Below are 27,333 nucleotides of genomic sequence, written 5' to 3'. Positions count from 1 at the left end.
ACTTCAATTCCCATTATTTGCACTGGTTCACAAGTTCTCCCATCCATTCAGCTTGTAACCCTTGGCAGCTTTAGCGAACCTGTTCCGGCACTGCTCAGCATCAGCCTTGCTGTTGACAAAGGGGTTCAGGCCCATCTGTGTGAATATAGTTAGTTATACTTAGGTATCTGTAAAGCTCAAGTTCCAGGCTGCCTTTGCACAGCTGCCCCAGCCCCTTGAGGGGTCCCAGTTTCTGTGGGTGCGGCCGGAGCCCATCCTCATGAACAAACACTCATGCTAGAGGAGCAAAGCTGCTCTCGGTGGTGCCCGGTGGACCCGGCCAGGCATTGGGCAGCTCATGCGTGCCCACCCTGCTCCAGCAGCACATGCTGGTGGCTGGGAAGCTGGGCTCCCAGCACGGTGACTCGCTGTGCCCAGGTCCTGCCCCACAATGCCAGAGAGCAGCTGCGGGCAGGGTCTGCACGCACCGGGCATAGCCCACCGCTGCTCTTGCAGGGCTCGGGAGGAATGTGGCTGCAGGGTGGCAGGACTCTCCCTTTCCCCAGGCTTTTAGGGGGCTTTCCTAAGCATCGTCTGGGTGAGCAGCTTCCCCACGTGGAGTCTTGGTGAGGGACACACAGCAAAAAACAACCAGACCCATCACAGAACCAGTATTTATGAAGGTGACCAAGTCAGCCCGTTGCTCACAAGCCACTACACAGAGGTGCGAAGCAGGGCCACAGCACGGCGGGGACGTGCCGCTCCATCTGCAGCAGCGGCAGCGAGGTGGGACGTGGAGCAGCGCTGGCAGAGAGGGGTTTACCAGGGAGCCGGCGCATTGTACAGGGACTCCCCCATGGCCTCTCTAGGCCCCCCCTAGGGACTGGCCAGCAAGAAGCAATGGGACTGGCTTGCCCACAGTCCCTGGCTCCTCGCAGGATGCAAATGACATTGCACATCCAGCACAGCTGCAGGGAGCAGGGTGTCCATGCTGTGAGGCCTGGCAGTTTGGCAACCTCATGCTTGACTGATTGTTTCCGCCATGTATTTCTTCCAAAACGTGCTAAAACCCTCTTCCCTTCCACTTTAGGCTGCCCATGGGCAAACCAGCCAGGGGTTGCTGCAGCAGTGCTGCTGGGACCCCCTCCCTCCAGGACACCACGGCAGCCAGGGTGAGTCCCAGAGCACAGGGATGCTTGCTGGGGAGGGGCAACATTGAAAAGCACCCACAGAGCCCATCCCGAGCCACTGAGAGCCTGTGGCAGGCTCACAGCGGGCTCAGCCCTCCCTGCCAGGGCAGGCGGCAGTGCAGGCTGTGCTGCTGGGGTGCAGGGGAAGGGGGGAGCTGGCTCCAGGCAGCCCAGCCCAGGGATGCTGCTGGGGACCACCGGGGACAAGGCAACAAATTTGGGGTCATGAGCCCCCACACCCAGCACAGGGCTCGGGCAAAAGCCTGGCCCTGGCAGGACCATGCAAGGACCTTCCAGAAGCACGGCCCCCAGCCCACCCTGAAACAGCTGATGCCAGGGACTGGGAAGATGCAGTTGGGCTTCTGCTGTGCCAGCCCGCACTGGCTTTGCTGGGGTCCCTGCCCAGCCACTCGCTCTGGCCACGTCCTTTCTCCATCTCATGTCCCCAGCTGCTCCTTGGCCCCCCTTAGCCCCAGCCTTTTAGGAGAGTGGCCCTGGGGATGGGGACGGCAGGGATGCCGGTGGGGAAGCGCATTTGGCCCCTGCCTCCTTCTGCGAGTGGGCTCAGCAGGAGGCAGGGGACTCCACAGGGCTGCAGCAAGATCCCACGCTGCAGCCAGGATGAGACCCAGGACAAGTAGTGTTGGGCTGCCTGCCCCGGTCCCCAGGGACCTGCTGCACCCCTCTGCATCTCCGGCTGCGCAGATGGGCCAGCAGAAAGGAACTTTGCTGCATGGAGCCTGGGTGTGCTCAGGGGAAGGTGGTGAGGATGCGGCTCCTCATGAACAGGGCAGGCACTGGGCTGAGGGGGCTGAGACCCAGTTCCTGAGTGCTGGGGATGGGGAGGGAGGGAGCCAGCCCTTCCCCATGCTGTGCAGGGAGCTGGTGGGGAAGGGCAAGCATCCTCGACATCTCCGGATGGAGCCACAAGCCCAGGGCAGCCCCAGTGGCTCTGCTGCCAAAGGGACCAGGAAGAGGAGAGGGGGTCTCTGGCCTTGCCATGGCGAGTGGATCAGATGCTCCCATAGCCAGGTGCCCCCGTCCTCCGGGGTGTCATCTCTTGCAGTCTTCAGTGTCGGTGTCCGGCAGCCCGGCGGCAGGCTGGGAGCTGGGCTGGACCGCCTGCACCGTCTCCTCCAGGCTGCCACTGGGGAACACCACGTAGCGGGCGCTGACGCGCTGCGGCCTGGGCTCCCGCAGGTTCTCCTTGCTGTGCCAGATACCGTAACCGAAGTACACGAGCAGGCCTGCAGCAAGGGACAGGGAGAGCAGCGGCTTCAGCAGAGGCCGGTGGCTGGCACAGATGCAGCCGGCATCCCAGTGGAGGAGCACAAGCCATGGCATCAGGGAGGCTTAAACAAGCTCCTTGCAGGTGGAAAAGGATCATGTAGCGTGTTAAGAGCAAGGGGGGCAACCCCAGTCCCGGGGGAGGGGAAGCCCCTTGCTGGGAAGGGCTCCTTAAGTCCCAGGGAGTCGCCTCAGGAGCAGGGGCTGGTTCTGGTCCAGAGCTTGAATGGGGATCCAAACCTTAATGGGAACAAATTGTAACACTCTGGGAACCAGAGAGGGCCAAGGAGGTGCTGGGAGACCTCAGCTTATGTCTCCAAAGGGGAATCAGAGACGGAAAGGGGCACAATGCTCTTTATAAACCCATCACCGGGGGAAAAGAGCTGCCAAAGCCACCAGCCGGTGCCGAGACAAGCCCTGTTCCCCTCTCCCCCGAAGCAGCCGCCGCCTTCACGGGGCTCCCGCTGCCATGGGAGCACTCACCTAAGAGCAGCCAGATGGCAAAGCGGAGCCATGTCATGTAGCTGAGCTTCAGCATGAGATAGATATTGAGGACGATACTCAGCGCTGGGGAGAGAGGTACCAGGGGGATCTGCGGGAGAAACAGAGCCAGGGGGTGGTGAGACCATCCTTAAAACCATAGAGACAAAAGCCAGCACTGGTAAATGCAGGGGACAAAGTGACTTTCACCCTGGGCTTTCTGAAAATTACTTTTTTTTCCATGAAAAAGGCAGCCAAAAGAAATAACGGCCAGTTAGGGAGCCAGGAGCTGGGAGCCAGGCTGCATGCCAGGCTGGCAGGGTGGTCGCAGATTCTGGAAACAGCCCAGAGGCACTGTCACAAGGACCAAACAAGCCCCCAGCTCAATCCAGAGCCAACGTGGTCCTTGCTGGAGAAGCTGAGGCAGGGGCATGGCAAGGAGGTGGTGTTACTACTGGTATTAACTGTCCATGTGGCTGTACTGCACCAGGGCCCAGATGGGGCTGGTGAGGGAAACTGGAGAGGGGGCAGCACAAGAAGCACAAAAGTGATTTGGAGGCTGAAGAAAAGAGCTCCACTGCGAAGCTCGAGGGCAGGCCAAAGGCTGAAGGACTTGGGATGGGCAGGAGGGGAGCAGGGGGGCTGTGGGGATGTGGAGAAGGGAGCTCAGGGCAGGCAGAAGCAATCCCACGGGATGGACATGGAGCTGCTGGGGATGTGCCCTCCCAGGGACTGGTGTCTGTGCAGAGTGACACCACAGGCACCAACACCTCCCCATACCCAGTGCTTGCTGATGCCCTCTTCCTCCTCCTCCTTCAGCAGTTGTGGTGCTTTCACCAGACAAGGATGACCGTGGCCTCCTGTGGGTCCATCAGAGCTGCTCCCACCCCACTGACCCTGGCAGAGGGACAAATTGTGCCTGCGCCCCTGGGCGTACCTGGAAGGTCTGCATGCCGTGCTGCTGCTCGTGCGCCCAGATGAGGAGGAGGCTGAGCAGGAAGCCCAGGCTGAAGAGGACCAGCAGCAGGGAGTAGCTCCAGGTGGGCAGGTGGAGGTGGGTGTTGCCAAACACCAAGATAGAGCAGAGGCAGATGGCGGACACCATCAGGGTCACCACGGCCACCGTGACCACCTCGCCTGGGTAGAAGTCACTGAGGAACTCCAGGTAGGGCTCAAAAGCTGCCTTCAGCTGCCCCGGCTCCCGGTGCTCTTTGCTCTTGTCCCTGTCCACCAGCTGGAGCTTGTCAGAGAAGGACTCGTACTCCTTCAGCTCACCGGCGGATGGACCCTCACGAGGCTCGGGGCTGGGCCGACCACCGGCCGCTGGAGCAGGGGCGTCCACCTTCTGCTGCTGGAAGCGCAGGACAATGATGCTCGCGGCCACGAAGGTGTAGGCCAGCAGCGTGCCAATGGACAGGAACTGCACCAGGGCTTCCAGGTCAAAGACAAGGGCCAACAGGGCCATGAGTAGCCCGAAGACTACAATGCCGACCACGGGCACCTGCGTGCGGGGATGCACTCGGGAGAAGACCTGGAAGAAGAGCCCGTCCTCGGCCATGGCGTAGACAATGCGCGGCAGGGAGAAGAGGTTGCTCAGCAGGACCGTGTTCATTGCTGAGGGAAGGGCAGAAGAAGGAGGACCACGTCAGACCCAAACCACCCTGGTTCCCAGCCCCCATCACGAGCGAGGCAGGCAGCTCCCACTGCCGCTGCCTGTACTCACCGCAGATGGAGCCAGCAGCCACCAGGAACCCTGCCCAGGCATAGCCCCTCCTGTAAAAGGCATCCGCCAGGGCAGAGTCAGGGTCCAGCGTGTGCCAGGGCACCATCAGCGTCAGCACCACCGACACCAGGATGTAGGCCCCAGTGGCCAGCCCCAAGGAGAAAGCGATGGCCCTGGGGACAGCCCTCTGTGGGTTCCTGGCCTCTTCGCTGGAGGCCGCAATGACATCAAAGCCCACGAAGGCATAGAAGCAGGTGGCTGTGCCAGCCATGATGCCTGACAGCCCATACGGGGCAAAGCCGCCCTCCTGGGCACTCCAGTTCTTGGGCTGTGCGAGGATGAAGCCCATGATGAGAATGAAGAGGATGACACCCATGCTGATAGCTGAGAAGACATGGTTGAGCCAGGAGGACACTTTGGCCCCAAAGGAGATGAAGGCGGTAGCTACCAGCAGGATGGCAGCCGCCAGAAAGTCGGGGTAGTGGGCCAGGAATGGCACCTGCCAGGCACCCACATGGGTCTCGGTGAAGTTCTTTATCTTGTGGTTGAAGATGGAGTCCAGGTAGCCGCTCCAGGCCCTGGCCACCGCGGCTCCTCCAATCATGTACTCCAGCAGCACGTTCCAGCCGATGAGGAAGGCCCAGATCTCACCCACGGACACGTAGGTGAACATGTAGGCAGAGCCTGTCTTGGGTACCCGGGCTCCAAACTCAGCATAGCAGAGAGCAGCCAGGAGTGAGGCAAAGCCAGCAATGATGAAGGAGATGATGACAGCGGGGCCGGCGATCTCCTTGGCCACAGTGCCCGTAAGGACATACAGCCCAGAGCCCACCATGCCCCCGATGCCCAGCAGTGTCAAGTCAATGGTGGAAAGGCATCTGTTGAAGGACGTCTCCATCATGTCATCCTCCAAGGTCTTCACCCGGTTGAGTTTCTGGCAGAAACGGGTAAGGTCGGCGGAGCGAGGCAGCCATCTTGCCATCCCGGCGGCAGCAGGCCCTGCCCTCCGGCAGGGTGAGGGGTCCACAGCAGCGAGACCCTGCCTGGAGACCTGGCAGGGAGGAGCAGGAAGGTGTGAGCATCCCATCCCGCAAGGAGGTATTGGGTGGTGGGGACAGGGTGGAAAAGCCACTGTGGCGCATTCAAGGTGTCCCTCACTCCTCAGCCAGCGTGGGGCTCAGCACTGGAGCATGTCCTCCTGTAGGGTGGTGGCACAGGACAGCCAGCCACCCCACACAGGGACCTGTGCTTGTGTGCCAGGTGGGAGGAAAACCACAGCACCCCCAGGGCAGCATCCCCCAAGCTTTTATTTTCAAAACAGAGCTGCATTAAAGCCCAAACCAGGCTGCTCTGGCCCTGCTGAAGGTTTCTTTGCTGCTTCCCCTCCACCTTATTCAACATCTGCCTGACCTCCCTGGCATGTTGGGAGCCCACCGAGGGGCCACACAGCGTCTCCTGGCTCCCAGCATCTCGCTGCTTCCCCAGGGAAAGCCCGGGCGTGGCGCGGAGGCGTGCAGCAGGAAGTCCAGAGCGGCTCCAGCGAGGACGTGGGCGTCCCCCGCCAGACCAGGAACCACATCCAGCGCCTGGGGACCAGCCCCGGCTGGCAGCCGCTGCCGGGAGAGTGGGAGGGTGCAGCTCTGGGGACCTTCAGGTGCTGCTTCATGGCTGTTCCGTGGGGTGGTCTGTGATTTTGGGGATGCTCTCCCCTTCCAGCCGCCCTCCTCCCCGTGCCAGGATACGGGTCTGCCTGCATCCCCAAACCATGGATCCTGCTCAGAGGGCTCATGCTGCTCGGTGCAGCCCTGCTCCCTGGGTCCGTCTGTCTCGGAGGCCAAAAGGTCCCAGAAAGGCCAGCGCGAGCTGATGCCACGATGCTGGCCCGTGGGGACAACAGGCCTGTTGGCACCAGCCGTGCTGGCCGAGACCCCCCCAGCTCCGCTTGCCGCCTGCATCGGAGTCCCCATGAACGGAGGGACTGGCAGTACTGGGGTGCCCGACACCAACGCACCCAACAGCTGCGGCAGGACGCGGAGCTCGGCACCCGCTGGGCAAGCGAGCATCCCTCCCGGGGTGGGGGGGTGGTCGCGGGTGGGGATCCCCGGGCCGGGGCGTGTGTTCAGCCTCCGGATTCATCCCCGGGCGGGGAGATGGGAAAGTTTCGCCCCTGCTCAGCCCACCGCGATGCCGCTCCTCGGGCGGCGCCGAGCCCCCGCCCCAGCCCCGCTCCCGCCGAGCCGCAGCGCCCGCGGGGCGCCCCCACGCACCGCCCCCGGCCCCGCTCCCGCTCCCGGCCCCGCTCCCGCTCCCGGCCCCGCCGGGTCCCGCTCACCTGCGCGGGCGCGGCCAGCGGCCCCGGCCCCCACCTGCTCCGCGCCGCCGCCGCCGCCGCCGCCGCCGCCGCCTCCCGCCCCGGCTCCGCCTCCCCGGCCCGGCGGAAGGGCGGGGGCCCGGCGCGGCGGCTGCGGGGAGCCCCCGGGGGGAAGCAGCAGCCGGGGCGGGAGCCTCCGGAGCCCGGCCTGCTCCGAGCCCCGGGATGCTGCAAGGGCAGGGCGGGCGGGCGGCACCAGCCGCAGCCCCAGGGGTGTCTCTGTCGGAGCTGGGAGCAGAGGTTGGGGTAACGGGGGAGCATCCCCCGAACCCCACGGAGAGGCTGACAAATTTTTGGCAATGCGCCGAGAGCGTGGCGGTGGGTCCCCCACGACCTCGTTGCTGCAGGCTGGACACCGGCCCCGTGGGGTGCATGTGCTGGGCTGGAGCACTGCAGCCTGAGCCACACACAGAGGGAACAGGGAAGGGTGGAGTAATTATCCCAAATCCCAGCCGATGGACACAGTTCTGGATGGAGTGAAGGGCTGAGACCCTGCTCCTCTTCTCCTTGGCTGTTCCAAGGAGGAATCTGCCTCTACCCCCTATGCTCTGGAGCTGCTGCCTGGACGACAGGGACCTCCTCCGTGCTCAGGTATTTGTCATGAAGAAGCAGAGGTGCAGGGGAAAGCGGCTGGAGGGGCAGCAGGGGAAGGTGAGCTCTTGAACAGGCCCGTCCAGCTCACGGTCCTGCCGCCCAGGAGTGAAGAAAGCCAGTACCTGGGCAAGAGCACAAAACCCGAGCAAAAGCATGTAGTGCTTCCACCTGCCTCGAAGTACCTGCCGCTCGGTGAAGGGGAATCACCACTCTCCATCTCTAAGTCAAAAGGCATTTCTTTTCCAGAAGTGTCTCACCTCCTCTTGAACCAACATAAACCTTCTGCTTCTCCAGCCCGCGTGGCAAGGAATTTCCCAAGCAATCTCCAGCTCCACCTAAACCTGCCTTTTACAGGCTTCATGTAACACCCCAGCTCTTCTGTTTGAAGAGAGTGAAGTCCCTCTCCCTGTCACCAGCAGTTTTATCTCTAGCCTGTCCCTTCTTGGGCACCTCATTTTGAGACAGAGGAGTCCAGCTTGGCTGGAAGGTAGTCCAGACCTCTGGTGTCCCCAGGGCCTTTGCAGAGCCTGTTCCAGCTCTACTGTACCCTTCTTGGGATGAAGGGACCTGTGTTTGGGTACTAGTGCATCAGCGACTTCACAGCAGCAAAGTGTATTTCATTTTCTTCTCTGCTCCCTGCCTAATGTCTAATTTGGTTTTCTGATGGCTACTGAGCACTAAAGCTGATGTTTCCTCAGACCCATCAGCCATCACCCCAAATGTCACTCACTCCTGAGTGGTAATGGCCAACTCAGAACCCACCGTGCAACACTAAGGGCTCCCACCTGCAGAAATTCACCCTTATCCATGCTGAATTGACCTCCTTACATGGAGGGGACCCCACTATCCTCCTCATCAGCCCAAAGTATAAAAAAATGGAAGCAGGAAACAGGACTTGTTCCCTTCTACCACTCATCATCCTCCTTCCTCCAGCTCATGGGTGAACACAGGGCTGGCACAGAGCCGTAGCTCTGCCATCAGCCACCTTGTACCAGAACGGGAACTCGATCCTCTCCTGCATACCCTCTCCATGTGGCTTCTGGCACATGAGGTGACTTGGGCATGAACTTAAGGTCCAGCTCCGTGGGTGGCTGGAACCACTTGAGCTGCCACCAAAGGGGTCCCCAACCATGCACTCCTGGGACACCGGTCAAGAGCTCAGGGGCTGCACAGGTAGCTGAAACAAGGAGATGAGACAGCCAAAATCTGGTAATCCTTCGCAGCACTTCCAGCTCCTTTGGGTCACTCTCACCAGGTCTGACCCCAGCCCAGCTGTCACCAGCAATAACACAACTGCAGCAGCATGAGCACAGCCAGTGCTGTAGGAAAGCGTCACCCTCTAGTGACACAAAGGCACTTGCTTGGAAAAATATCTGTGCAGCCTCAGCGTTGTACCGCCCAGCAACGCTTTGTGGGGGGGCTGAGCAAGTTTTCCTCTGCTGAAATTGTGCTTACCAAATACTCCCTGATTATGAGCTATCCCAGGCATTTTATTCCCTTAAGTTAACCTGTTCCACCAATTAACCACATCTGGCCACCCTGCCGCTCTCCACCTTGCATGGAAAACCTTTCTGAAACACAACCTGACTGCAGGCATGGAAAATTTCAGCTTGGATCGGCTGCCTGGCAGAGCCATCTGCAACCAGATGGTGGGAGCAGGAAGCCCGAGAGCTGCCGTTGTCATGGCAGTGCCGGAGCAGCCCACCGCGGTCCCCAGCACCAGCTGCCCCTGGGAGAGACGGCAGCAGAGATGGCAGTGACCGGCTCTTCTGGCTTTTGGCGAGCTTGGAACCAAGGTGGGGTCCACTTTTTGTGGCACAGGGCAGCAAAGCGGGGCTGAACCCACCAGCAGCAATCCCAGCCTGCTGCATTAGCCGCCCCCGAGCTTCTCCAGCCACAGCATTGGCTCTCCCGCTGCTCCAGCAATGCAAGAGTGCTCATGTCAAAGAAGGGGGGTTCCTTCTGGAGGCAGCCCTACCCCCCCACATCCAGGCAGTCAGTCTCCTTTCCTGCAATCGGACCCATTGTTCATCCCTGCCTTCCTCATCCTCACCTTGGGAAGCAATTTGGCCAAGCTCTGGCCACACACAGAGGAACACGGATGCCTTCACCCGGTCAGCACCAGAGACTACTCTGTATGTGTCCTCACAGGCAGGATGAAGGTGTCTCCAGAGGAGAACGTTGCCCACTCTGCTCCTTGCCATTTTAGCAGTCGAGTGCACGGCTCCCAGCTGAGGGTCAAGTGGCAACACAGTTCAAGGTGGTTCGTGGGGATCCTGCAATGGTGCAGGTCCCACATCAGCCCACTTTCCAGCTGGGGATTTTTGTCCAGGAGGTGGAGACCCCACAAGAGCAGCACTGCTTGTCCCCAGCTGCTGAACCACAGTGGCACGTTCCCATGGGGAGGAAACACCCACCCGTGATGGAAACGGGACGGAGCCTCAGCCCTGAATTTGCAAAAGCCTTATTGGTCCTTGTAGCTGCTGATCTTCAGTGTGTTTGCCTACAGCAGTGAGCAATGCCTCCACCACCACCGCTCCCTACCAAAAGGCCACCCACAAGCTCTTCTAACACCTTTGCAGGTTTCCTTACTTTAGCTGGTTCTCCAACTCTAGAGCTGGCTTGCTCTAGCTTCAGTGATCTGCTTTCACGTGAACATAAGGGCTCGCAGTACCTTGGGCAAGGGGTACCTACCCATTTCCCAGCCTCAGTAATTAACAGCGTACTGACTCTTCTCACCCGGCCTTCTGCTGTGAAAAGAGATTGCTGCAGTAATAGCAGAGGATGCAGGCAAGAGCAAACAGTAACGCAAAGGAGATGTCTCCCAAATACAAGCCTTGCTCTGGGAATGCCAGAAAACCCTTAAACAGTGACCCGTGTGTAATCAAAGCCCTTCAATGCACGGTGGCCCAAGTCTTTGAACCATCCCCAACAGCTTCTCTGACTTGAACTTCATCCATGAAGAACAGAACTGATTACAGACTCTCCCTTGGACCATCGGGTTTCCTGTGGGCAGCCAACATTGCACACTGCCTGGCACCAACACATTTCTTACACACTTGAAGCGATCTTTTACCAAGTTCTCAGCAAGTGCCCCACCTACTTCTGTGCACCGAGTCCCAGGGATGCGACTCAGGCTCTCGGGGTCATCAGCTCAGCCCTGAGAGGTCTCAGAAACACTCAAGGTTCCCCCCCCCGCCCCAGCTTTAATCTAGTGCACCCCAAACCCCACACTCATCAAGCAGGGATGGGACAAACGTAATCGCAATCACTGATATTTAGAAAGCTGCAGCCCTGGAAGGCAGGACAGAGTATTTTATTTCTCTCCTTTTGGAAACTGGTTTAAAGTAACAAAGCAAAAGCTCTCAAGCCTTCACTGCTATCCAAGCTGGGTGGGAACACTGCAAACATCACAGTCTAGTAACACTGGGCAGAGGCCTGAAATCCTCCTTTAATAAAGCTGATGCTGGTATCTGCCTAGAAGTCTCTCTGGGAAGGGTCTGCGTGTTGAAGAGGCTGTTTCTGCCTCAACACACACAGAAGCATCTTCTTGTAGATAAACCTTGGACTTTTTATCCCCAGCTGCCAACCATCTGTGATGGCAAGGCAGCACCGGATGGCGAGCCCACTTTGCTTCCCTGTCCAATACGGCAGCTACTCACCATTCCCTACCAGAGACACTTGCTCCTCCTTCTCGAAGCGGAAGAGGAGATCGCAATTTGGAGATCAGATTGCTCACCCATTCAGCTTGATTCACCTAAACACAGGGGTCACCCATATACGGCTGGGCTGGGTTTGCTGCCTCAGTGTCTGGCCCAGTCTTCCTTGGCATAGTAAATGGCCTCACCGTCACTGCAGCCTGTCTGTGGCAGATTAACACCCTCTGTCATCTCTCGTCTTAGCGAGATGTGCAGCATGCATCTTGCTCCGAGAACCAGAGAAGCAGTCTGGTGCTCCCCAACCAATCTACTGCTCTGGGGGTCTGCCTGCTCCAGCTCTAAGGTTATCTAAGGGCCTCAGCTATTTCTTCTACAGCCAGTAGCCTCTTCCTGACACAATATAAAGAAAATGCATTAGCAGTCTATTCTTTAGAGGGAAGTCAGAAGAAAACTCTGGAAAGTAAACAGCAGATTTGCTCGTTCAGGAAAAAGCCTTCTCGGACTCGGATTCCTTCTGTTGTAACTTCCGAATCAGCTCCAGTAAATTCATCTGTAAAGTCAACTCCTGCAAAGGAAGAGACATTTTTGCAAGAATAAGATGATCCCATTCCCTGCTGCAGGAAGCAGAAAGGACTGGTTTGTACCACCCACTCAAGAGCTGCTAATCTTCAGGGAACAAAAGAAAAAACATGCAAATACAAAACAAAGCCTTCATCTCATTTAAGCATTTTTATAAAACACAGGGCAGTAATATCTTAAGAGATCTGCTGCAAACTGCAGCTGTCTTAGGAATTCCAGGGCTTTACGATTCATTAATGATTCAGAAATGTACGTTCTTCTTGACCGTGATTTAGTGATAAATGCAGTGAGGGCCAGCCAGTTCTGCAGGTTTCCCCTTCTGGAGCAGCCTCCAGGAGCTGGGCAGCTGCGTCCCCTCGCACAGGCACAGCCACACACCCCAGAGGAGGTTCTCCGGGTCGGCACAGCTCCCTCCCCTCATCCTTCAGCAGCACCTTCAATACCCTGGTCCTTTTCCAGCACAGAAGGGCAGGAAGCAGGAGGGATCGCTTTGGGTACTCTCTAAGTGGAGTCTAAGCCACGTGCAACACGCTGCTGTGCTGGTGCATCAAATTCCCTTTAGGTATTTCATTCCCCTTCAAAAACTCCCTTTTCCATGACTGTAATCAAATGGAGACCACCGTCTCCCATAGTCACCAACATCAGCTTACGGTTTCCTTACCATCTGCTTGTTCTTTACTCACAGTTAGCTCACAAGCCACTTCGCACAGAGACTGCACAGTGGCGTAGCTAATGCAGTGAACCCTGTTCCATGACTCAGGCTTGCAGACATTACATTATGGAAATAAAAATCTATTTTTGTAAAAATATATCAGCTGCGTAAGCAGGCACTTTATACAAGGGACCTGGAGGAAACACATCAGCTGATGGCAAATGCATGCAGAACAGATTCCAGCAGTGATTTCTTATACGATGGTGGCATTCACAGGTACAAGCCAAGGTCTGGGTCTGGTTTGCCAGCTATCGTAAAGGCAAACATAAACAAAACCCAGCAAACAGGAACTCTGTTAAGAGTTAGTACTTACAAAAATAACATAAAAGGCAGGGGCAGGAGGGGAAAGAGCTTCTTTCATTGAACAGATAAGGAACGGCAGCACAGGAAAAAGAAGAGGCTTGTTCAATGCTACACAACCAGGAATCGTGTGGGTTTTAGAAAATGCCTGTTTAACTAACTTAGTTTAAGCTGTCTTTTCTCACTAGTAGGTCTTTATCAAAGTGAAATTTAATCAGCTGAAAAAACAGAGTTAAGAACAGCCTGTTTCTGCATTCCCTGCAAACTTCTGTGGCATTATAATGAGACTTTGAAAGTTTTATTTTTTCATTCCTGCGGTGGCGTTAAGACAACAGAGAAAAACCCAGGCGATTGCTCACAAGTTTTAAGAGCAGATGCACTGGGGAAACAGAACAATTTTCTAATCACAGTCTGAGATCATCATCTCCAGCAAGTCACACGCAAGAATTAACAAGATGCCTAATAAAAAGACTTCTTGAAGGCAATTTGTACAGCTAAGCTAGGTACAAAAGTGAAAAACCTATGCAGCCACTTATTTTAGTATTATTCAGACCCATTCAAGAGTCACAGGACTGCAGGCTGTTGGCACAGCATTTCTTCCCTCCACACTGGGAAAGATATTGCAGAAAGCTGGGGATGTTGCCCCGTCTAATGGGTTTCTGCTCCTTCATTACGAACCTGGTATTAGGTCTGCCCAGGGCAGATTGCCCATCAGCTGATGAGGCGAAGGATGGATCACTCTTTCTGACCCAGCGATTCAGAATTCATTAAGAACAAGATTTTAAAATAAAATATAAAGATATTAACACAAGAGTACTGTCAGATCTTACACTCCCCGCCTGAACACCAACCTGTGGGTTGGTGGTGATGTAGAAGCCAGACACCCCAGCCTTCTCCAGAGTGCTCTGTTGGTCTATCACTTTTTGGTCCAGTTCCAAGACTATCTTCTCATCCATCATTCGCTGTTCCTCTCGAATTCGTTGCTCCACAGCCTGAAAAAGATAACAGTCGACAGAAAAGAAGTGGAATATCTGCCATCCTCCTATCTTTTTCTCATCTCTAAGTCTTTTACTGAAACCAAAGAGCACTCCTGAAGCACTCCTGCTCTGACGAGCCCAAGGACAGCAGAGGGCAGCAAGCACAGCCCCAGATCTTACCTCCTCCACTTGCCATGTCTCATAGCAAAGCTACCACTCAAGAAAATGCAGGGAAGTCACTGGGACCAGCCTGCTTTCTGTGTGCTTGGAGGTCAGGAAAGACCACGAGCAACAGATTGGTATCTGAATGACTTTTCCTGATGAGCCAAGGTCTGAGCAGCAGGCTGTGGCTGAGCACTCCAGCAGCATGGGCTCAAAAGAAGTCAGCAGTCCAAGAATCCCACACCCCTCACAGGTATGAGGCTGAAGAAAGACTTTGAGGAGTAACACAGGCCACCGAAGCCCATCAGGGTGCCAGCTCGGACACCTCCCTGAACCTCCATGTTCCCTGAACACAGAGCTGGAGCTGTAAATCACACCCAGATCCCATTTATTCACTAAGAGAGCTGAACTCAAAAACCTAACTGTGCAACTGGAAAGCCCATTTATTTTGTATTGACAACAGCAAGCTGAAATCTTGCTTGGGACTACAGTGTGCTGGGGCTCTACGTTTAGCAGACTGAGGACATTATCAAACGAGGACTTTGCAAAATAGCCCCAACCAGGAGAACACAGCCCCTCCTGCCTCACCGACATCTGCCTAAACCTCAGCCGAGAAAACTCTGCATGGCCTCTGAAGAAGAAACGGAGCACAGCGAGCATGTCCTACGTCAAAGGCACGCTGGAAATCAGGAATGGTGGTCATGCTCTAGGAGCGCTTGCATGTTCTGCTAGCTGCAGAAAGGGGCACTGCTAGTCAGGTCTGGAGGAAACCTCAACCTACCAGAAACTCTGCAGGAGAGGGGAGAAGAGAGCAGAAGGATTGTAGAGGATAAGGAGAGCCCAGCTCAAATAAAAAGCCACATGTGCATGGAGGTGAGGCAATACAACCTTACTGGGTTGCACTGAGCAACAGACTTCTTTCGCAAGCCACAGGGAAAGTCAGGAAGCATCAAATCCCATCTAAACACAAAGGAAGGCTCCTTCTCTTGCAAGAAATAAATGGCACAAGTTTCAACACTTCACTCATGCAACACCACCCCTTTGTAACACAGTAAAAATGCAGGCGTTTAGCTGGAAATATTCACAGGGGTAAGTTATCCTCACTGCACAGAAAGGGAGACGTCACAAAGTCCAGGATTTCCTACACCAGTGGCTGGTGGTTTAAGAGACCTGGGCAGATCCACCCGAGAAGGGAGCCGAAAGCCTGTGCACTGCTACAAGTCCTGGGGAAAATCCAGAATGTGAATGACAGAGGTCTTGGTCCTGAACAGCCTGGAAAAGAGCCGAGGTTTGTCTTCAGCAGAGATGTTATCAGTGGTTGCCTGCAAAAGGCCTGACCTAAACGAAGAGCAATTATTACTTACATGGAGCAGGAGCTACCTCATGTAACCTTTCTTGGATGTACAGCAGTCAATTAGAGTCTTACATTTTTAATTATGTCCATATGTTCGGGAAAGCTTCGCAGAACTACACGCTATTAAGGAGGATGCAGGACTGTGATCCACCAAAAGATTACCATACATCAGCTGCTCCACAGAAAATACTTGGAGCATTACCTTATTAGAATAAATGTGAAGAAATTCGAGACAACTTAAACCTCAATAAAAGGTGAGGTAGAAGGGCTAATTGCCTCCTTCACTATGGGATGCTAATGAACCTAAGAAAGCTCTGTCCTTACACATTCTTCAGTGTAGAGGTTTGCACTCTTTATGGAAGATATGAAGGATTCAAACCCCTTGCTCCCCAAAGACTTCGTTTCCTCCCAGCCACCTTGGGGGAAGGAGGAGGCACCACACCATCGTCTCCTCCACTTACTGTGCTGGAGCAGTGACTTTCCTTGGGTTTGAAAAAAACAGATTTAAGTGCCTACGTACTGTTTAGGGTTGGCACCTGCTTCTGGGCTACAGAAGAATGCCAAAATCTTGGAGAAAAATAAGGCTTAAACACAAACTTTGGCGTCATCTCTGGTGGCTGGTGACCCTGTATGATGGGCAAAGCTTTTCAGAATGCTATGGGTTCCACTAGGAAGCCAGACATCTAAAAACTACATCTTGTATTACCCTTCCTGGGAGCCCAATCCCAAGCTATCTCATGGGAGCTGGTCTTCGAAGCCTTTAACCACAGAGGGCAGCTCCAATTAGACACGTACCAATTATTACTGCGATGATCAATCTATTCCCGAAATGCTCTACAGCAAAAATATCAGAGCATAAAAAAGGGAAGAAGTAACTCTAGTAACACCTGGCAGAGCAAAACAGAAGAGAAAGGTGGGGGAAGGTGGAAGGAAGCAGGAAGAAGTTGCACATCAGGTAAGACAAGGGGAAATGACCCATATATGGTCTACTTAATGAGTGAAGACAACATTGGAAACGCTTTAAAACAGACAGTATAGCTTATTACTTGCTGCAAGTACAAGTTATTTAGAGACAGAAGTAACAGGGACAGCTAATAGAGGGACAGCTAACAGAGGTCCAGCCTGGCTTTAGTCACCTTGATAGGAAACAAGGGATGTGGAAACACCAAAACAAAAGATCCAGCAGCGAGTGCTGGCGCGGTGCTTGTCGTGGGCAAAGGTCAGGAAAGAGCCTGTATTTAAACAGTTATCTGTTTGCCTTCTGTGGAGTAAAGTATATCCCCTCTACATTTAAACTCCATCGATCAAGATAACTAGCTACTTGCAATTTCCTTTACCTTATAAAACTGCCTCTGTCTTATCACTAATATACAGATAACTCCTTTGGGACTGAACGGGCTACTCGTGCTGAAGTGCCTTTCTCCAAATACCTTGGGATGCTTGAAGAAACTATTTCTATGCTTATGTATCTCCAGGCAGTTCCTCCTTATCAGTGCTACTAAGCAAAATGTGATTTTTTTGAGTATTCTCTGCTTTCTACTTGCTGTGACGTAATGGCAGATTTCACGTACCTTCTCCGTGTTTTCTATCAACTTGCTGCCTATCTGTATACAGGCTTCAGCCCGTCTTATAACGAAGACTCGTTAAAGCACTGTGGAGAACATCGCTCTTTTGGAGTGGGCTCCTGAACTGCCATGATTCCCACATCACGCCTGGACCACGGCTATCCCAGATGGCAAGAGCCTGGGCCCCCCTGCTCTTGGAAGGACAAATGGCAGAGCAAGAGGAGGGGACCCCCAAGTCAGGGTGGGGAACCTAGGGCTGTGCTAGCAAAACCCGACAGGACGGCTGGCGGCTCCCACGGCTGCAGGGGGACAGGGACACAGACGGACAGGACTAGTTAAACCCTCTGGAGATGCTGCGATGCTCCTGTGATGCAGGAGCATTCCTGCAGCAAAGCATGAGTCCCCCGGGGAAGGGACACAACCTCCGCGCTGGGGGAGGGCTGTGCCCGGCCTGGTCCCCCCTTACCTCCATCTCCCGCTGCTGGGCGGCACGGAGGAGAGGCAGGTTGTGGGGCCTGCAGCACTGCTGGGCCTCCTTGTGTCGGTGGAAGAGCTCCTGCTTCATCCCTACGACGGGGACAGGCTGCGGGTCAGGGCACGCCACCGCCATGTCCCCTCCCGCCCCGCTACGTGTGTCCCCACCACCTCCCCGCAGTGCCCCGGGCCTGCCCCTCAGTGTGCCCCCCCACCTCCCCCCAGTGCCCCCACAACTTGCCCACCCCACTGTCACCCCTCCGCCCCCCCGGATCCCCTGGGCCTGCCTCCCCTCCGCCGCGTCCCCATCACCTCCCCGCGGTGCCCTCACCGCCTGCTGCCCCCCACTGCCCCAGGACCGCCACCCAGTGCCCCCCCCCCCCCAAGCGCCCCGGGATCGCCCCCCGCTGCCCCGGGCCTGCCCTCACCCGGTGCCCCTCCCGCCTCCCGCCCCGGTGCTCCTGATCTGCCCCCCCCGGCGCCCCCCGCCCCCGGACCGCGGTGCTCGCTGTGCAGCTGCAGGCGCTGGCTGTAGAGGTTCTTCTCGGTGAGGTGCTGGATCTCCAGCAGGCCCTGCACGATCTCGAAGACGGTCCCGTCCAGCAGCGCTAACGCCAGGTCGCTCAGCGTCGTGTAGGAAAGGCGCTGCTGGCAGGCGCTGCCGGTACCGGCGACGGCACCGGGTCAGCTCCGGTTCCGCTTCCGGTTCACCGTCCCCTCCGCCGCCCTTCGCTCACCTGGGCAGCGCCTTCACCAGCGCCTGCAGCTCCGACAGCAGCCGGTAGTGCCGCTCCTGCTGCCGGGAGAGCTGCTGCTCCGCCGCCGCCTCATACCCCCCCACCCCGCCGCCGCCGCCGAACTGCTCCATGGCCCCGCCGTGCGCCGCCGCCCCGTGCGCATGCGCGCCACGCCCACCGCCACGCCCTCCATCCCCGTCCCCGCCCTCCATCCCGGCGCTGCAGCCGGGGCCGCGGCCTGAGCATCTCCCGTGGGAGCCGGGCCCGGAGGGGCGGCAGCGGCGGCAGCCGGCATTCCCGCACTTCCCCTGGGATCCGTCTGCGTGGGCGCAGCGGTGCCTCAATGGCTCGAGTCGAGCCATTGAGGCACCGCTGCGCCTGCCGGTAGAGAAGGGCGAGACCACTCGGCTGCAAGGGTCCCTTCTAATCCCTTCAAACACACGGAGTTTATTAAGTTCATTTTGACTTCAAACGCACGACTGGGATGGCAATGGTTTCTTTTCGTGAGCGCTCGGGTGCAGGTAATGAGATCAATGTTTAGCGCAGGCCGAGTTGCAAATTCGTTTCAGTAGCAGGCATGAAAAGGGTCCTGGCTTGAATTAGCAAAATGAAAGATCCACTGAAATGTATTAAAAAATGCCTAAAAAGTATCGGTTTAAACATGACTTCAAAGCTTACAAAAGCTGCGCTGCCTGCTCGAGGGGAGTAGAAACATCCGTGTTACAGAAGAACACGGAGCGTCCCCAGGGAAATGGGGCATCCCTAAAATCTCCCTGAATATAAATTGCTCTTTTTTTTCCCCCTGGTTGATTGCCTCGGATTTCCATGCAAGGATCCCCAAATCCCAAATCCTGGAGAGGCTTTGGGTGTGCTGATTGCAGATCCCTCTGCCACTGGGCTGCTCAGACCACTGCCTTGCACAGTTAACCCTGCCGTGTCCGTCTGTCCTGCCCATCCCTTGCCTGCTCTTCCCCCAGCCTGGCAGCAAGGTCCCCGGGAAATGGCTGCACCATATTTTGAACAGGCAAATCACCTCAACCCCATCCTTGGCAACTGCCAAGAGGTTTTTGCCGCGCTGGAGCTCCCGGAGGCAGAGCTGTGGCACAGAGCCTGGGTGGCTGCAGCCTGCTGAGCTGCTGGGGAAGAGGAAACAGGGTCTTTTAAATTAAAAGCTATTAGCCGTGCTGCTCAGCTCCAGCTGGGGTGATATGAAAGACCAGGATAAAAGCATTCCCAACACTTTCCCATCCTCCGCCACAAAGATTTGACAGCAGCTTTTGCTAAATATCCTCCCCTGGTGTCACCTGAACCCAGGGTTTTGCTGTCCCAGGATGTTTCTCCGGCAATACAACCTGAAATCCTTTCAGCAGCCGTGGATGCTCGGGGATGGAGGGGCCAAGACTTCACCTGGTACCAGCACAGGACCAGGCAAGCTGTCTGCCCCCAACACGGCTGCCTGCACTGGTGAGGACCTGAGTGCAGCCTGCCTTGTCCCCATCCAAGCATCACATGGCCAGTGTCACGGCACAGAGCAGACCCTGCCTTGATCTTGCCACCTTCACCACCTCGCTGAGGCTTCTGCTCTCTTCCCAAGGCCATTTCGAGGGGGAGTTGAAGCCCGGTGGTGTCTGGGCATGGGGAGGGTTGTCTTGACCCCAGACTGAGCAGCAGGGTCTTGACCTTGACCCTGAGCAGCACCAGACTGGAGGGGAGAGCCCATGCATGAGGCTCAGAGGGCCGGCATGGCCATGAGAGCTGTGCACAGCAGCCACAGGGAGCCTGTGCACCCCTGCGAGTGGAAAGGGGAGGAGAGGGGGGGCTCAGCCTGGGGAAGGGGGGAGCACGTTCCCAGGGACAAGCTCCAGCAGTGCTGGCAAAGGAGCAAGGTGTTATCCAGTGCCTTTGCACCCTTAGCGAAGGTGTCGCACTTGAGCCGGTGGAGGGAGGGGGGACCCCGGGGCCTCTGCTCTGCCACGGACATTCCTCTCCCTTCCTTTGTGCTGCAGGAAATCTGCGCTTCCTCCCTTCCCAGCGCTGCTCCCCGCTCAATCGCTACCAGATGTGGGTCCCATGCGCTTCTCATTAGCCCAGCAGGCTCTGAGCGCTGCCTTCTGCAGCCTGGCGGGCTGGGGCCTGCACAGGCTGGGCTTTTGGGGGACCTGGTGCAGATATCTGAGCCAGTGTGCATGCCATGATGTAGCTGGCCCTAGTTTGCGTAGAGCTTGTGCTGCCTTCGTGCTGGGCTGGGATGTGGTGGAATGCTGGCGGTGATTCAGGGTGAGCTTGCCGTCGTGGATGGAGCTGGAGCTGGGGGACAGGGCTCTCCGCTGGGACCTGCACAAGGGCCATGGAGACAGAGGGACAAGGGGCACTGGTGCTTCAAGTCAAGGGAAGATGCTCAGTGAGCCGAACTGCAGCTGGGTCTCCCATTGGGGACAATCTGCAGCCCCAGGCTGGGTCTAGGAGCATGGGAGAGGTGGGTGGGTGGCACGCATGGGGACCAGGGCTGGAGAGCACGGGGTGACCTGGGGGTGTCCCATGCTCCGTATGCATCAGGAGGCCCAGGCAGGGAGCATATCATGATGTGCTGGGATGTGCATGAGGCTCCTGGGGTGTGGGCTCAAGTTGGGGTGGGGGAGTCCCCAACCAGGTGACGGTGTCAGCAGTGGTACCACAAGCAGCTCAGGTGGCACAGCATGGCAGGAGAAAGCATGGGCCCTTCCCACACTCCCCAGGACCTGCTAGCACACAGGAGAAGACTACAGCAGCTGGACCCAGGGGCTTGAGAGCAGAAATGGCCCTGCAGTTGGCTTGTGATGTCCAGGAGGAGCCTTAACCTGGCCTGGATTGAGCTACGGAGGTACAAAAGGGGTGAGAAAGCTGCTTCTGTCCTTCCCCACCCTGCCACCCCCACTGTAGAGCTCGCCCTGGCGAGAGGGGCTAGGGAAGAGCCCAATGGGACCTGCAGGTGGTCCCACCACATCATCACGCTCTGGCTGCCACTGGTCCCTGTGCATGGAGGCATGCGCCTGGCCAGGCAGGATGAGGCCACATTCGGGTGTTCACAGCTGTGGGGCTCCGCACCAGGAGGGCGGGATGCTCCTTGCCTTGGCACAGAGGGAGCCAGGGACTGATCCTGGCTCACTGCTTCTTCTTGAGCCCCCAAAACTGCAGGGCTTTCCTCACACCGTTGGTGAAGAGGCGGGTGGGGAGAAGCAGGGGGACAAGCACACATCCTGGGATGGAGGGATGGGATGTGCAGGGACATCCAGAGGGCCAAAGGAACTCTGTTTCCCACTGGAGATGCTCGCCTCTCCCCTGAGTAAAGGGACCCCGTGGTGTTCAGGCTTCTTGCACTCACCCGCAGGAAAAACATCTCCCGGCATGGAGAGATTTCCAAAGGTGTCCGCTGCCCATTTAGGGAAGGGATGCCTGGATGTTACCTTCCCCCAAAGGGCATGTTTGCTTGTTCAGAAATGCTGGAAAACAGGATTTTTATGGCCTTGCTGGACCCCAAGTCGAGCAGAGATGGCAGCAGGAGCGGGGTGCCCACGTGCACGGAGCAGGACAGCTCATTTTTGCAACTGGAGCACATTGCAATTAGGAATAAACCTCCAGAGAAACCTGAGTGCAAACCCGTCTGCAGGAGATGGCTGCCCCAGCCTGGTGTCCCTGCGGGAGAGCCGCCACGTCACCACGGCTCTGAGTCACCGCTCAGGAGCCGGGAGCTCCCCCCGTGGCCGCTCAGCCTTCGGTGAGCATGGTTTCAAGCGGGCATCCAGCTGTCACCGAAAGAGGCCGATGCACCACGGCTTTTGCTCCGAATGTGGCTTTATTGGTTTTACTGTGGGGTGGGGGACAAGGCAGCATCATCTGGGGCTCGGGCCAGGAGCTGGCGACCATCCCACTCTCCGCGGCATGGCTACGGATTGGGTTGGCTGTGCCGAAGCCGGTGATTCGACAGCAGCTCTGCCCAAGCCACGGTGTGCTCGGTTAGTCCCCGGCTGGTACCCGAGCTGGGGATGGAGCCAGGGTGCTTCTGGAGCAGCAAACCCCCCACAGGACCAGGTCTTCGGGTGGCTTCTCTACTCAGGGCCGGATCCTGCCCTCCTCACGCAGCTTTGGATGGTTTCCCCAAGTCTCCTTCAGCTCCTCCTTGGACCCTCCAAGAGCTGCATCAGCCCCCTGCACCCCTGGGGAAGGGGCTCCAGCACCAGCCCCCCCATCCCCATACTGTGCTGGGCATGTGGTCACCCATCGTGGTGTATTTGCTGCCCATCACCAGCCTCCTTCCCTCCTTTTTTGGGCCACTTTAACCTTGTGTCTGACCTCAGCCTTGTGCACACTCATCCCCTGGGTAAGGGGAGCTCATGGCCAGGACTGCCAGAGCCTCACGGCCTCGGGCTCACCGGATTTATTCCAATTTAAACACAGTGGAGTAAATGTGTTTCCCCCACTCTGGCCTCTGGAGCTGAATATCTGAACGGGAATTTCACCCCTGAGCTGCAGCTAAAATAAGATCTGGATTGAGGTGGTCGCTGGCTCTCGGTGGTGGCGGGTGAAACCTCCGTGCTCCCTTCCCAACCAGCTGCCGATGTAGCTGGCGGAGCAAGGGCTACCAAGCTGGAAAAGCTGGGTTTGACACGCTGGGAGGAGCATGCGTGGTCGGAAACATGTTGGAAAACATGGCCAGGCTTTGGTTGCCTCGGCTGAGCATCCATGGGGACTCGAAGGAGATGCTACACACACACACCCCCTGACTGCACATCCTTCAGCGAGAGGAGACATGGATGCTCAGCCAGGGTGAATTTGTGCTAGTTGTGGCTCAGCAGCCCAGGAGCTCCTCATGTCTCCCCTCCCTGCAGGGCAGAGGGGTTGTCAGAAAGTCTGTTTGACACAGGGTGACAGGTCTATACCACCCCATACTGCCTGTGCGGCCCTGCCTGGCGGCCCTGGGCTCGCTCTGGGCAAGGGACGGGAGCTGCTTCCCCCACACACTGCTGGAGGGGCTCCCGGCTGGCACGGGTGCTCCTGGGTCACTGCACCTGGGAGGGAGATGGTGTGAGAGAGAGAAGCATGTGGACTTGGCTGGGAGTTATGCGCAGGGGCCAGAGGCTGCAAAGGGTGAAAGGGTGCAAAGGATGCAGAGGGATGCAAGGGTGCAGCAGGATGCAAGGGATGCAAAGGGTGCAAAGGGATGCAGCAGACTCTGCAGCCAGCCCCTTCTATCCCTTAGCCTGGAGCCGCCCATTTGCCAGCTGTGCCCCTCTATTTCAGCGGCCTGAGTTTTGGGGAATGGGCAGTGACCCAAATTTGTGGGGCCTGTCTTCTGGGCTAAGGGTGCTGCAGGGGGTCCATCTTGCTGTGCCCCAGCAGTCCCCACACTAGAAGGGGAAAGCTTCAGGCCACGCTCCCTTCCCCTAAGGATATTTTCAGGGTCTTCAAGCATCCCAGGGGGACCAAACCCCCGTCCCACCGAGGTGGCTGCTGCTCCTCACCTGCAGACAAGGCGCCTATTCAGCCCTGCGCCCCGACCCGTCGCCCCTGCATCCTGTGCAGCTCTGCAGGGGGAGCACAGCCAGCCCCCAGCAGCAGCCGAGGCTGATCATGTGGCTCCTAATGAAATCCAGACCCTGGCAGAGCGATGACATTGCGCCGTGATTTGTGCTCCCATACAGACTAAACAAGGTCGGGCGCATTACGGCATGTGGCTGGGCCAGCACAGGCGTGGGGATAAATCAGGTAGCAACGGTGTGGATGCCTCTGCCTTTCTTCTGCCTAATTCTTCTTCTTCTGCTGCTTGAAGCACTTGGATTCAAGTGCACTTGTGCTTTCTGTAATGCAAAAATTAGGGATTTTTCCAAAATGATGCCGGACAGAGCTTCCAGAGGCTGGAGTAAAGGCTCAGGCTCTTGGATCTGCTCAGGGATGGCTCTGTGTGCTAGAAATGCGTTTGCAGCCCAAAGCGCTGCAGCTGCTGAGATTTGTGCCTTTGCTCTGTGTAGTTCATTATGGCCAGGGATTAATTGGTGCCCTGGATCACATGCAAACACTTCCGCTACTCCATTCGGTGAGGGAGAGTCTTAAAATGGAGCCAAAGTGGGTTTGCTCAGCAGGCTGCCTGGGGAGGTGTTGCATGCATGCCTGATGCCTGCTGAGCGGGGGGCTCCAGCTGCAGATCCCCCTGAGCTGCCCTGGGCTGCTCAGGGCACAGCACTGTCTGCCCAAAATGACACATTCACATGCACCCCATCCTTTGGGCTGGAGGTTCAAGGGGCTGCAGAGCGTCCCCTGGAGACCCCAACGAGCCAAGAGCATGTCTCCAGTTCGAAGCCCACCCTTCAGCTTGGCCCATGCAATGTGCTGCAGCAGATGATGGGGCAGAGGAGTGTGATCGTGGCCTTTTGCCCAGCCCTGGGTGCTCGTTAGTGGGGACAAAATGGCTTTAGGGAGGTGCCAGGTCCCACTCGCAGAGCCAGGAGTTTCTGCTGGGCTCAGGATGGTGCAGGGAGGTAAAGTCCCCACCAGACACACTGCTGCCCTGCTCCCCCAGTGGGTCCATGCTGGGGGACCCCCGCGCCTGTGGTTCCCCGTACCCCAGGTCCTCAGGGAGATGCCCAGCACGGCACTTGATTCAACATCACAAAAACCCGGTCTGTGGACATGGTGTCCGGAGGTGCCTGGGTGGCGCTGTGACGTGGCCGGTGGTGGCAGGGCTGGCACCTGGATGCTGTGGGCTGGGGGCTGGCTCAGCCTGGCCTGGCCATGCTCACCTTCAGCTCCTGGAGCTTATATAAATATATAAGTATACAAGTGTGTATATATATACACATATATATTAATATATGTATATAAAAATAAATAGAAATATATACAAATGTATGTGTGTATTTATATAAAATATATAAGTGCATATACCTATACTTATATATTTATAATTGTATATATTATATACTCCAGGAGTATATAGGAGATTGTGTGTGTGCATATATATGAAAATAACTATATAACAAAAATTTACTCCTGGAGTGTATAGGAGTGTAAATATATTTTTTAATATATATATATGTATTTGTGTGTGTATAGATGTATATATAAAAAAAAAAATACTTACTCCTGGAGTATATATTTATATCGATGTCCTGTGTCTCGTGGCATCTCAGGCACAGGGAAAGGCTGCAGTGACAAAACCACCTCCCCAGCAGCCCTCTATGGGGGAAAAGTCTGCAAACAATCACGAAAAGGCTCCGTCAACCCAAGGGAAAGCTGCAGATGCTGGTTCAAGATGTTCATGCCACTCCAGGGCTGGTGGCACAGGGTCCTGGAGCCACAGCCCACTCTCATGGGGACCCCTGGGACCCCAGAGCACTGGGCACAGCTTTCTCCTTCCCGCTGGGGGCTGATGCTGGTGCTGGGCATCCCATGGGACCGCAGTGCCTGTGCTTGTGGCACCGCAGGCTCCTTCATGCCTGCGGCTGGCAGCAGCTGAGCCCTGCCCCAGGAGCAGAGCTGGTGGGCAGAGGGTGGTCACGCAAGCAGGAGACAATGCCTGCAAAAAGGCTGCTATGTATTGCAACTCAAATGCTAATGGAGTCCTCTGGGGACGTTGATGAGGTCACCGATGGCTGCAGTGAGGCATGTGAAATGATTTTGGTGGCGTTGCAGTGGCTGCTCCTCTTTGGGGTCCCAGTCTGCAGGGCAGTCTGCTCAGCCCGGCTGTGGGGAGCCCCGTGCCAGCTAGATGCTGGCTGTGTGAGGATGTCACTGACGTGTCCAGGGGACATTCCAGTGCCCCCAGCCTGGCCGTCCCTGCAGCTGAGTGTCCTGGGGAAGGCAACCAGGGACCATTACATCCACTTTTGGGGGTAAAGGAAGAATTTCTCCATGTGTAGCACGCACCCACGCAAAGCCACTACATGCAGTGTAGGCTGAATGTATATTTATACCCCTATCAGTTTACCCTGGCTTGTGCTGTAGCACTGGTGGAGCTGATGGAGCTCCCCAAGCCCCTCACAATCTCCCCTCCAGCATGAAATACCCCTGGCACTGCTGTCCCCTCTCCCAACAAGCACTGAGAGAGGAATTGCCTATATAATTTTGGGTGCCTGTTGTCTCACACGTGTTTCGTTCTCATTGGAGTTCCCTTCCGAGTTTATTTTTGGTAGGGCCTGAAACAGGAAATGAATTGCTGGCAACGGGCTCGCTTTTATCACTGCTCGCTGGCCAAGCCAAAACAAATGCGCCGTTGTCCAACCCAATTGCTCCTTCTTCAGTTTGGGAAACTCGGACGAAATGTGAAGACCCATGTTACAGTGTTGGTGGAGGAGAGGACAGGCCACAAGTGCCACCACGCTCCTCTGCTTCCCCTGGCCGAGGTCCTGGTGGAGACGAGGGCTGGTGGCCACTGGGCAGGTCCTGCTCCATCACAGCATCTCCTGCCAGCCTCATCCACTGCTTCTCCTCAGCCATGGGAGTCCATGCAACGTGCTTAGTCAAGCCATCACATTGTCACCAAAAACCCCTGACCTGTCTGTCAGGGAAGGTGGCTCCTGAAGGTGGCTTCAGGAGAAAGTGGCTTCTGCTCCATCCTTGGTGAGCAGAAGACTAGTTTTTCTCTACATTATGATTTCCTCCTGTGATTGAATTCAGCTGGTTTTTCCTTGAGGTGAAAGGTTTCTGCATGTCCAAGAGAGCAGTGGAGAGCAGCTAAGAAAAGCAAGTGTATTTATGCTGTGTATGATCTTTCTGGTGGGACTCACAGCTGCAGGGGAAATTTTTTTATGGTTTTCAGCCTCTGCTGATTTGTGGACCCTAAACAAAGTCCCCTCACAGGTGTCTATTGCAGGGTGCTGTCAGTCAGAGATAACCAAAGTGCAGTGGTAGGAGGAAAGCCTGCAGGCCCTGGTAGGATGCTTGGAAAGGACATTCATGGTCACAGTATGTGAAAAAATCAGCCCTTCATGATGTCTTCATGAGGCAATGCCTCATCCATTGCAATGGTGATGTCCTTCATGGCCGGTGGCATCACAGGACATTTCTTGGAGAAACATCTGACCCATCTGAGCTGGAAGGACCCTGCTGAAAATAACCTGAAGGCTATGGTGGACCTCAGGTTAAACATCAGCTTGTTGTTGCTCTTCTCCAGAGTCAGGCAAAGTCCATAGTGGGGGACATTGGGAAGGGCATGGGC

The 27,333-nt window shown here is 56.4% G+C and overlaps 2 protein-coding genes across 4 annotated transcripts; both read right to left on the bottom strand.

Annotated features, from left to right (window-relative positions):
- Positions 1-635: 635 nt before the first annotated feature.
- SLC7A4 (solute carrier family 7 member 4) lies at positions 636-7,079 on the bottom strand. Its single transcript, XM_087768577.1, has 5 exons — positions 6,992-7,079; positions 4,660-5,710; positions 3,874-4,550; positions 2,940-3,048; positions 636-2,416 (listed from the first exon to the last, which is right to left on the bottom strand). Exons 2-5 carry the CDS (start codon positions 5,639-5,641, stop codon positions 2,223-2,225), a joined length of 1,962 nt encoding a protein of 653 aa, XP_087624703.1. The 5' UTR covers positions 5,642-5,710; positions 6,992-7,079; the 3' UTR covers positions 636-2,222.
- Positions 7,080-10,896: 3,817 nt separating this feature from the next.
- Positions 10,897-18,289, bottom strand: DGCR6L (DiGeorge syndrome critical region gene 6 like). Of its 3 annotated transcripts, none has more exons than XM_087768795.1 (5): positions 18,144-18,289; positions 17,904-18,064; positions 17,399-17,499; positions 13,705-13,866; positions 10,897-11,848 (listed from the first exon to the last, which is right to left on the bottom strand). In XM_087768795.1, the coding sequence occupies exons 1-5, from the start codon at positions 18,272-18,274 to the stop codon at positions 11,765-11,767; spliced, it is 639 nt and encodes a 212-aa protein (XP_087624921.1). In that variant the 5' UTR covers positions 18,275-18,289; the 3' UTR covers positions 10,897-11,764. The 3 variants fall into 3 exon arrangements, with proteins under 3 accessions (XP_087624921.1, XP_087624923.1, XP_087624922.1); XM_087768797.1 differs by having other exon boundaries at positions 10,897-11,894; positions 13,726-13,866; XM_087768796.1 differs by having other exon boundaries at positions 13,726-13,866.
- Between the last annotated feature and the right edge of the window lie 9,044 nt (positions 18,290-27,333).

Source organism: Nipponia nippon, unplaced genomic scaffold, assembly GCF_047370975.1.
Source record: "Nipponia nippon isolate SJK-2023a ecotype South Korea unplaced genomic scaffold, ASM4737097v1 scaffold_30, whole genome shotgun sequence".
Classification (NCBI taxonomy): domain Eukaryota; kingdom Metazoa; phylum Chordata; class Aves; order Pelecaniformes; family Threskiornithidae; genus Nipponia; species Nipponia nippon.
The sequence above is the reverse complement of the archived record's forward strand: the minus strand, read 5'-3'. Positions and strand labels throughout refer to the sequence as shown.

What these genes read in the sequence shown, in the direction of transcription:
- SLC7A4 (XM_087768577.1), bottom strand. Translation starts at nt 5,641, where the DNA reads ATGGCAAGATGGCTGCCTCGCTCCGCCGACCTTACCCGTTTCTGCCAG. An exon ending in GGCTGCTGGCTCCATCTGCG is followed by an intron (nt 4,551 to 4,659) that starts GTGAGTACAGGC and finishes CCCTTCCCTCAG; the next exon opens with CAATGAACACGGTCCTGCTG. An exon ending in ACGGCATGCAGACCTTCCAG is followed by an intron (nt 3,049 to 3,873) that starts GTACGCCCAGGG and finishes TTTCTCCCGCAG; the next exon opens with ATCCCCCTGGTACCTCTCTC.
- DGCR6L (XM_087768797.1), bottom strand. Translation starts at nt 18,274, where the DNA reads ATGGAGCAGTTCGGCGGCGGCGGCGGGGTGGGGGGGTATGAGGCGGCG. An exon ending in GCTGCACAGCGAGCACCGCG is followed by an intron (nt 17,500 to 17,903) that starts GTCCGGGGGCGG and finishes TCCCCGTCGTAG; the next exon opens with GGATGAAGCAGGAGCTCTTC. An exon ending in ACATCACCACCAACCCACAG is followed by an intron (nt 11,895 to 13,725) that starts GTTGGTGTTCAG and finishes TTCCTGCAGCAG; the next exon opens with GGAATGGGATCATCTTATTC.